The sequence below is a fragment of the Natator depressus genome, chromosome 3 (genome assembly GCF_965152275.1).
Source record: "Natator depressus isolate rNatDep1 chromosome 3, rNatDep2.hap1, whole genome shotgun sequence".
Classification (NCBI taxonomy): Eukaryota; Metazoa; Chordata; order Testudines; family Cheloniidae; genus Natator; species Natator depressus.
In genome coordinates this window covers 126,865,185-126,875,619 of record NC_134236.1, presented here as the reverse complement: position 1 = coordinate 126,875,619, position 10,435 = coordinate 126,865,185, and the positions used below count along the sequence as shown (strand labels likewise).

General features: G+C 41.8%; 1 protein-coding gene across 2 annotated transcripts; it reads left to right on the top strand.

Moving 5' to 3' along the window:
• TTLL2 (tubulin tyrosine ligase like 2) lies at nucleotides 1-7,150 on the top strand. Of its 2 annotated transcripts, none has more exons than XM_074947013.1 (2): nucleotides 1-166; nucleotides 5,313-7,150. In XM_074947013.1, the coding sequence occupies exon 2, from the start codon at nucleotides 5,330-5,332 to the stop codon at nucleotides 6,995-6,997; it is 1,668 nt and encodes a 555-aa protein (XP_074803114.1). In that variant the 5' UTR covers nucleotides 1-166; nucleotides 5,313-5,329; the 3' UTR covers nucleotides 6,998-7,150. The 2 variants fall into 2 exon arrangements, with proteins under 2 accessions (XP_074803114.1, XP_074803113.1); XM_074947012.1 differs by lacking the exon at nucleotides 1-166 and adding an exon at nucleotides 2,737-2,915 and having other exon boundaries at nucleotides 5,313-7,149.
• The last annotated feature ends 3,285 nt before the right edge of the window (nucleotides 7,151-10,435 follow it).

The window sequence follows — 10,435 nt, the reverse complement described above, 5'->3', positions numbered from 1 at the left end:
AAGGATTTCATTCCCAGCTGATGATGGAGGACACACAACAGGGGTTGAGAGCATAAGGGTTGGAAGCCTTCTTTGTTTCATACCAGATTCATAGAGATGTCATGATTCGTGATGCTGAATTCAACTGCATTTCAACTGGCAGAGTAAGAAAAGGGAGGGTTTTTTGGTAAGTCTCTCTCTACTATCGTCCTTATGCCAATACATAAATATTTAGTATGCACCTGTCCAATACATCTTTTGTCCATTGTACAATGGCTTTTACAATATTAATTCCAACATAATGCAGCTATTGCTAGATTTGATGCCACAAAAAGTCTTTTGTTCAAAGAAAATCAGTTATCTGAGCTAGCGTGGATGCATCCTTGGAAGATATGCTTTAGTCAAACACAAGTTGTTGGGACCAATATGGGGTAACAGGGTCAAATTTGATAGCCTCTGATATACAGGATGTCAGACTACTAGATAATCTGATGGTGCCTTATGGTCTTGAAATCGATTAGCCAGGAAAGCTGGGTGAATAATGGATTTTTTGATTCAGTGGCAATTTCAAAAAGTTTAAAAAATTCATTTTGGGTCTCACCAAAATAAAAAAAAAAATAAAAAAATTGGACAAATTGAGAAGTAAAAAGAAAAAAAATTGTTTGGGTCAAATGAAACATTTCATTTGGACCAAACTAAAATATGCTATTTCAATTTTGACCATTTTAAAATGTTTTAGAATTTTAAAAATAACATTAAAGAACTTTTTGAAACAGAACCATTTCCAATTGAAACGTTCAATTTCAAAAATGAAATTTTAAAGCTGGACACCTGCGCAGCGGTGGCCATTGCAATATCATCAGCATCCAGTTATTCGTTACGGCAACACTGCAGCACAAGTACTTTTATTTAAAATACAAGGAAATACATTAGCCTCTCAGAGACCACTGTGTGAGAGCTGTGGGCAGCTGTTAACTTTGAATGGAAACTACAAGAGCACTGTGCAACAATGATTGCAAGTAGATGGAGCTTAAAATTATGATGTTTTCCTAACTTGCAAAAGAAAATTGGGCAACTCAGGCAAATTCATCTGAATGAAAGGACATTTGTATAGTGATTCACACAGCCATAGGAAAAAAAAGTAGTCAAATTTGTGTTCACGCATTTAGGTGATCACTCGATGATAGTTCTCCTCCAGTTGTGCTTAAATTGTGTTCCTTGTATCTGAAATCTTTTTATTGTTTTTGCGCTCCATATACACTAGGTACTGAGTTTCCAAGGTCTTTGGTGTTGATATTTATGTTTAGGCTTGCAAAGCACTTGTCTTTCCAGTCAACTTCCCTCTGGGTGTAAATGGCACAAAAGGTTTTCCATTGACACAACCTGACATGAGCAAGCCACTGTCAACAGCTTTATTGTTTAGGTAGTGTTAGCAGCCAGTAATGAGTAATTTACAATGTGTTAGTTAAGACTCCATTGTGGCAGCATTTACTGTACTCAGTAGTCATATAATACAGTGCCTTTCAGGGAAGGGTTGCTATTGCACTACTGATCAGTGCATCACACACACACACGCAACTTACTGCAACATTTAAACTATGACTCAGAGATGTCAAGCTTGGTCCATTTAGTTAAATGTTATTTGGAATTTAGTATTCCTTGTCAGGGGAGCTGAGTCAGAGCCTAGAAAATTTGCAGCACAAATGTTTCTTTCCAGGGCTTTTAAAATGGATGATTAATAGGTATCTACCAAGGCGATTTTATAAGAGAAAATGGAACTTTAGGGAAGAAGATGGAGGCAAAGACAATAACTAACATGTACTTACATTACTGGAGGCTGCCATGGCAATGTGTGTTCTGCCTCAGCAGTGTCCACCACACTCCTGGGACCTTAAAGAGAATAGAAAATAGTCACTGGTGGGCTGCTTTTCCATATACCCAAGTAAATCTACTTACATCACTAGGGTGCTTTAGTACCCACATGGTTCCCCTCAATCCCACCTCCCAAGAGTGGTACATCCCCTGAGGACTCTGCCTTATGTGTGGGAGAGAGATGGGGAGGAGGAATTCCTGAGTTACCTGAAGGGGCTCAGAGAGGTGTCCTCAGTCCAAACCTGGACCTGGCTGACTTCCATCTCTGGCTCAAACACAAGAGAGAAGGAAGTTATAAGTTCAGCTGCAAAACAACAGAAAAAATATTCATTTATTTATTAACTACTTTGTTTTACTACAAATAGTATTGAGTAATGGATTAGAAATCATGAAATGAAGAAATTCAGCCCTAGTTCATGGGTGCTCAATAGTCTCTGCTCCTGCTGGACAGTGATTCTCCTTGTCCTCTTTCAACAGGGATCACACTATTCTTCACCTTCCCGCCACTTCCCCCAAGTCCCTCCCGTGTGTACACAGCCATTTCCCTCTGTGCAGGGTCCAGCCCTTGGGCCCTCCCATGACGCACCTGGCTGACTCAAAGCAGTGAAGTGCTGCTTCGCTGCTTCCCAGGGCCACTTCCTATGATGTCTGTCTCTTGTTAGGCCCTTCTCCTCAGCCTCTTGCCATCAATCCTCTGCTGAAACCCTCCTGGGTTTTGTTCCCAGTTCCCTGTCAGGGGCACCACCTCCAGCCTCGGTTCAGATGCCTGGTCACTGGAGAGCACCACTGCTGTCCCCAGATCTCTCCCAGCCACTGCCCTGCCTGTCAGCTTTCTCCCTTGTCTGAACAGCACAATCTGCCTTTTAACCTGGCTCCTTCTTCCCAGCAGGCCTGGCTCCAGCCCCACGGTTTGGGTGGCACGTCAAACCTAGATGGGAACTGGTCCGGAGTTCTTCCCAAAGTCCTAACTTGTCCTGTGCACATGGCTCATGACTCATGCACCACTGCAGAGAGCACCAGACCATTCATACCTGTTTCAAGTGGCAACAATGAAATTCTCTAAGGTAGACAAGGGTTAAAGCTCACAAAAGAAAGATACTTAGTGTGTTGAGCTGACAGTGCCAGTTGACAACAGCACAAGGCTCAGGGAACCAATACATATACATCAGGCAAGAATGTCACTGAATGCTGGAGTAGGATGGGAAATGATTTTCCCATCCTGCAAGAATTTTTTGAGGTTTTGAAATTTTTTCCCATCCTGAATCAGGACAAAAAGTCAAAATCTTGAATATGTTGGTCGACTGAAAAATCTGAAAAAAATTTCAAATCAGGTCAATTGAAACATTTCATTTCAACTGTGCCTTTTCTTTTCAATTGAAAAAAAATAGAACTTTTCAACAATTTAGATTTTTTTGTTCAAAAATATTTCAAAAAAGGAAATTTGTGAAGCCAACCATTTTCGGTGAAAAGTTTCAGTTTTGACAAATTGCCATGTCCCCATAAATATTCTATCACAGGAAAGGAGGGGTGAGGGAATGCTGTGAGGTATACACACATCCTAGGTTTCTATGGAGATTTAGAATGTATGGCATTTACATTCTGGGGATTGTTTCAAAAGTTGTTTCAAAAGAGTTTAAACCTCAGGAGGAGAGATTCTCAACCTCAAAAAATATACCAAGATGTCAGTCTGAAAACAGGTTGAGCAGAGGATTGACCGCTGTATCGCGGATGTGCATGTCTTGGGCAACGTCAGACCTGTGCAGATACTAAGGCTTTGTCTACACTGGCAAGTGAACGACAAAACTTTTGTCATTCAGAGGTGTTAAAAAACCCCACACACCGAACGACAAAAGTTTTGTCGAAGAAAAGCGCCGGTGTGAACAGTACTTTCCTGTGAAAGTGAACAGGAGTGCTTTCCTGCCGACAAAGCTACCGCCGCTCTTTGGGGGTGGAAGTTTTTTGTCGGTAGGAGAGAGCTCTCCTGCCAACAAACAGCGGCTACGCGGCGCACCTTTTAGTGGCACAGCTGTAGCGGCACGGCTGTGTCACTAAAAGCGGCATAGTGTAGACAAAGCCGAAGAGTTGTGATTAGGAAAATTCCTTTCTTCTTTTATTTTCCAATGTTGTTACATTCCAAGGGTAAAATTTAATGTCCGTCCCTGGAGACCCCATCCTGGGGGATTTCAGAGTGTGGAGTGGTAAAATAGGCAAGTTCATGCTGATCTTAAGGGCATGGATTTCAATGGCAGAGATGATGCCTTGTGGAACTATTCTCCCCCTAACTGCAGTCTTGTCCCCTTTCTAGACATAGAGGAACTTCTGCAGCAGGTTTTGGGGAAGGGCAGAGCACTGACACAGAAGCAGCAATACCCCCCCTAAAGCAGATATCCACTGGGATTTTGTGTCCTCCACAGACAGCAGGGGCAACAGAGCCTTCAAGTTGTACCCCATTTCTTTAGATTTAGAATTAATTGGTATGTGTGGGTGTGGTGGGAGAGTGGGGAGTCTTATTTAAAAGTTAATAATTCTGTGTTAAAGCTGCTACTTTCCCCAGGAAACTAGAAGAATTAAAATGCATTTCCAACTCAAAGGAGCTGACATGCACCATCTGCAGTACATATTCTGAAATGGTGCATCATTTAGAGATTACATTAATTCCTATTGGAGATTATTTACAAACCCCAGGGAGTATTAACTCCTCTGCCGGAGGGAAATGGAGAGAAGGAACAGTGTATGGAGCTCTTCAGGAAGGAGGAAAAGTTTCACTGGTAACAGCAAAGTATTAGGTAGACCAGCCAGGTGATACCAGGACTTTAGGCTGAGATCCAAAGCCCACTGAAGCCAATGGAGTCTTTCCAGTGACTTAACTCGGCTTTGGATCAGGTCCTAAGATCTTGTCTACAATGGGGTTTTTCTCAGACAAGGGTTAGATAACATGGTGGTAAAATGTCTGATCCTTGTCTAAATGGCAACTGTTGGGAATTATAAGTCATAAATTACTAGTGTAGACAAGGTCTAATAGGAGAAGTTATTATCATTGGACTGAACAAAGGCATTGTAAAATAATAGATATCTGTGCATTACAAAAGCATCAGTCTACTACGCCAGCCCAATACCGCTAAGATTGGCCAAGTTAAATTAAAAAGCAAAGCAAAAGAAAATATATGGACATTCAATTTTATAGAGACAGCCATGTGTCATGCTGCCTTAAAGTTTTCTGAAACTAAGATCATTGTACATGAGGCTCATACAATTGCTCCTTCAGCAGTAAATAAATCTTTGGACTCCATTTTTCAATTGCAATGCAATTCAATTGCATTTTTCAATTTGCTCATTCATGGTAGAAAGAACCATGGGAAAGAGAGGAGGCTTTGGGTGTGCCAAGATATATATGATGCATTTCAGCTCAATTCATGACAGTCATTTATTTATTTATTTACCTCCTGATCATTCTTTTTCAGAAAATAAGGCCCACACAATGGCATATGACCATGATGCAGAAGACATCCTGAAGCCTCTGGTCTTCCGTCTCCATGAGAGCGTTCCTGAAGCAGTCCGTGAGGTCTTACTGGAACGTGGTTGGAGTGAATTTGATGAACAAGAGCAAGATGAAGCAGACTGGAATCTGTACTGGCAGAACTCCCCTTTCCGTATGACTGACCACCGTAGCATTAAACCATGGCAGAGGCTCAATCACTATCCAGAAACAGTCAGGATCACAAGGAAAGACTATCTGGCAAGGCATCTGAAACGCATGAAGGGAATTTATGGACCATCTCTTTACGAGTTTAGTCCAATGGCATTCATCATGCCTAACGACTATGTCAAGTTTATAGCAGAATACACTAAGGAGAGACAGTCACAGGGCAGAAAGCCAAGCTATTGGATTTGCAAGCCTGTGGGTCTATCTCGTGGAAGGGGCATTCTCATTTTCCAGGACATTAAAAACTTTGTATATGATTGCATGGTCATTGTGCAGAAGTACATTAGTAACCCTTTGCTTATTTCTGGGTACAAATGGGATCTCCGCCTCTATGTCTGTGTCACCAGTTTTTGCCCCCTTACCATTTACACTTATGAAGAAGGGCTAGTGAGGTTTGCCACTGAAAAGTTTGACCTTGGTTCTCTGGACAACGTCTATGCCCATCTGACAAACACCAGCATCAATAAATTTGGCGCCTCATACAAAAAAAATAAAGAAGGGATCGGCCGTGGCTGCAAATGGACATTCAGCAAATTCCGTTCTTACCTACGCAGCCATGAGGTGGACGACCTGCTTCTGTGGCGGAGAATACACAACATTGTAATGCTGACCCTGCTCGCTATAACCCCTTCTGTTCCACTGACGTCCAATTGCTTTGAGCTCTTTGGGTTCGACATTCTGATCGATGACACATTCAAACCATGGCTTTTAGAAGTAAACTACAGCCCAGCCTTGCGCCTAGACTGTTCCATCGACAGAACAGTGAAAAAAAGACTTCTCCATGACATCATTGAATTGCTAAATTATAAGCAAACTGACACCTTGAGAGAAAACAAAGGGGCTGGCACTAAAGCTTCCTATGCTGGTAGAACACACATCCCCTTGACAACACAGGGTGAAAATGCAACAGATGATGCTCCCGATTTCCTTGCTTCTAGGCAAGAAAGTGAATGCACTGCCACTTCTGCAGTGCAGTCTCTCTTGGAGGTTACAGGAGGTACGTTTAAGAAGGAGGCCATAGGGATGGAGAAAATGGCCAGAACACATCCAAGGAAAACACTAACCTCACAGCTCCGGGAAAGGATGAACAGACCGAAAACATCTTCGCAATCAAAGGCGGTGTCTAAAAGCAACCAGCTGTCAGGAGCTAGACACCCTGCACATGCATCTGTCCAAGTCACCCATTGGTTGCCTACCACTGAGTTATGTAACTACAAATTAACTATTCCTCCATATTTTCTCTCCACTAAAGACAAAAGGCCCTTCCCTCGAGTAGGTGATTTTGTCCTTATATTTCCTTTCAACGATGCTGCGCTTGAAGCCTCCAGAAATGGAATAGATGTAAAAAGCATCATACAAGAAATACACAAGTTAATGAACAAACAGTTGCCCCCAGGACAGCAGAAAGTAAAGAAGAGAAAAGATTATTTAACTTTTAGATAACTCAGTAGATGTTAGGATATAAGCTGCCACACAATGAAAGAGGAAGACAATAACCAGATATGAATGGTGCTGGGCTATTGACCCATCTTAGCTGGTGGTTTAGTTTGAAGATGGTGGGTATGTGCGGAAGTCATCTCAGAAATAGGGATCTTGCAAAACCACACACAATTTGAAAATGTCTCTTGTAATTTAACAATGACCCTGGGAAATTATTTTTTTAAATAAAAGACTGAATTGCATAATTAATTTATACAGTATTCTTCTGCCTCTGAAATAGTCTCAAAATGAAAATATAAAATTGCATATTCTTTCAAAAGCTTTAACAATGTCAATCTTTGCTTTTGTTTATGAGTCATTTATTAATTCCTACCCTTCATTGTCAATAGCTTTTCTTTTCCTGCCTGGGAGGCTTTATAACTATAAAATGTTGGTTAGTTTACCCCTTGCAGCATGCAACTTGGATATCCATGTCCCATAGTTTAAAGTGTTATTAATAGTCATAAAACTATCAAGCCTCTTTAAGAATTCAGTACATGATCTCATACACTGAGCTTCTGGGCAGTCACTGCTGCAACCTGACTACATGCTGCGTGAAGAAATACCATCCAAATAGAATTACATTCATTTGATTGAAAACTGGGTTTCTGCAGAAATTCTTATGAAATGTAATTTCAAAAATATCCTACATGCTGTTCCAGACTGGTTTTCAAACCCACTGCTCAAACACTAAACAAAGAATCCCGAACAGTCTTTGTGAGACAGAAAATATTATAATTACCAGAGCAACAGAGGAATTTAATATTGGAGCTGCGTTGAGACCTCCAAGTGCCATTTTTGAATCACCAGATAAAATCTCTCCCACCGACACAATACATTATCTGCCTGCTGGGGCCTTACTAATGTTAAACAGTTACTCAGCTTTGTTATGCCATAATTATGGGGCCTTACATCAGACTGCTGGTTTAACATTTTTTGCACAATAAAGTGAGTAGGGAGAAACCCCACCACCAACACTGAATTGAAATATTTGTTTGATTCCCTGTCCAAACCGTCTGAGCTCCTCGTGCATCTCTACTGCCACCAATTGTCCGTCTGGCAATAACTGCATCTGCTATGGTCTACAGAAGTACATTCTCATTTTGTTCCAAACATGAGGCAAAATTCTAATTGCCATGGGCTTAGTCTGATGCCAGAAAATCTGTGGGTAACAAAGAATTGAGGTGTTGCAGCTGTATTCTATCTCCCTGCAAAGTCACCCCTTACAGCTTCTATAATAAGAAACACAGAGGGATGTTTTGGGGCCGGCATGGTCTGTGTGTTTAAGGTGGGTAAGACTCTGATCCTGCAGAAGGGAGTATGCAGCCACTCATATATAGGTTATCTGTGTCCTTAGAAGGAATCATCTGTGGCTGGGAAAGGCCATTGTCAGTCAGAATAAAGGGCAGAGGGGTTTTGCAGCATGAAGGATTAGAGAAGAGAGGGGTGTGAGGAAGAGGTAGGGAGCTGTCTTTTTGTATTAAGAATAACCAGATCAGGGCTCATTTTTACTATGTTTTTATTTCCATTGAAGGGGTTCTGGTTACGGCATGAGCTAAATAGCTCTTGTGATTTATGCCATCACCTTCTCCCTCTCTCTGAGAGCAAACTAGTCTTGTGCTATTTGTTTTGATGGTTCCTTTGTTTTTATACTATTCAGCATCTCCTGAGGTTTGCTTTCTAGCATGCCAGGTCAGACAAGACAACAAAATTACCATTAAATACTCGTTACTAATCTCACCTCAAATGGTTATACTATGGGCAAGTGCAGCTGCAAAAGGTTCTACTAGCTAGGCTCTGGTTTGCCACTACCCCAGGCAGTATGGTGCCAGGCTCCTGGGGGAGCTAGCAAAATGATTTGGGCTGTGGTATCATTAACATGCACAGGACATGCAGCTCTAAATCTCATTTTCGTCAGAACCAGATGGTGCAGTGTCCACTTTCCTAGTGCCTGGCCAGGACAGGGACTTAGAGCAAGTTGCCCGAGACTCAATCTAAAAGAGACATAGGTGATACTAGTGGGTTGGAACCTAGGGGATACAACAGAAGTAGTTCCTGCCCCTGTGCCTGAAAGAGATTTTGCTGATCTTTTCTCCAAGATGTTTGCAATTTGGGGGTGCTACTGGTGAAGTTGTTGGCCCAGAGAACCTTTTTTACCTGCATATGGTAAGTAGTGCTTAAATTATGCGGAAAAACAGGGGGTGGCTTTAATGTAAACAGTAGTGAGAGGTAAGGGGGGGTCATAAGACAGAAGTGAGGTAACCACTAAAAGTAGTATATGGGGGCCTGCCCCTCCCTCCCCAGCCCCACCATAATTCAAGCACAGCTGGTAAGACATTTGTGACATTTTACTTTGGATCAAGAGCCTGCCAAGGAAATCCATACTTTTGTAACTTTTAGTTGGGATTACTGCAATGTATTTTGCATCTACATGAACCTATACATGAAGGTCATATGGAAGTTTTGGTAGTGGACAAGGCAACTATATCACTGTTAGATGGGTATTACTCACAGGAAATATTTTACACCAGTTCTTTGATGACTTTACTGTTCTCACTTTTACTTCTGGGTTCAATTCAAGCTCCCGACTTTGACCTGTAAAGCCCTACAGTACATAGTTTACATTAGAGCCTGGTTACTTGAGAAGTTGCCTCTCCTCCTGTACCACAGTGTAAATGTATTTATTTCACTTACAGAGTGCACTATCACCCTAGGCACATTTAAATAAGAACAATCATATAACAGTACAATGCCTCCAGCATCTAATAGTAGCCAACACAAACAATCCCAAACAACACCCTCAGAGAAAGCCTCGGTAAGCAGCTCTTACAATGTTCCCTGAACGGCAACTGATTCAGGCTGTCAGACCTCTCCACTGGGAATGCTCTGCAACGCTTCTTATATGGGCCTGCCCAGCCCTGACTGGCTGCTCCTCGCAGCCCTTCTCTGATTGGCTGCCTCCTGCACAGCCTCCCTGGGGCTCTATTAACCCCTTAGAGCCCAGTGTGGGGCAGGCACCCCATCACAGGATTATAATTAATGGTGTAAACAAGCAGATTTCTAGATACTTAATCATGATTTAAGAGTAAAAGTGACAAACAAAAACCACCAAACATTTCCTGAATACCTGTAAATGAGCACAAACAAGCTGCTTCATTGACAAGTTAACTTTTTTAAAAACAGGATGCCTAGGAATTAACTTGATGTTTCTCATTGGCAGATGCAAACACGATGTCTATTTTTTCCTAACCTGATTGAATGCAGTTTTCAATGACAGCTTTGCTGCGATGGTTATTTGGGACAAACCATGTAGCCTTGTTTCAGCCTTTATGTAGCAGCAAGAAGTATTACCCTGTAACAAAGGACATGGAATAGAATGGTCTCTTTCAAAGATCTTTTTGG

Coding starts and splice junctions, on each gene's coding strand:
- TTLL2 (XM_074947013.1), top strand. CDS start 5,330: ATGGCATATGACCATGATGCAGAAGACATCCTGAAGCCTCTGGTCTTC.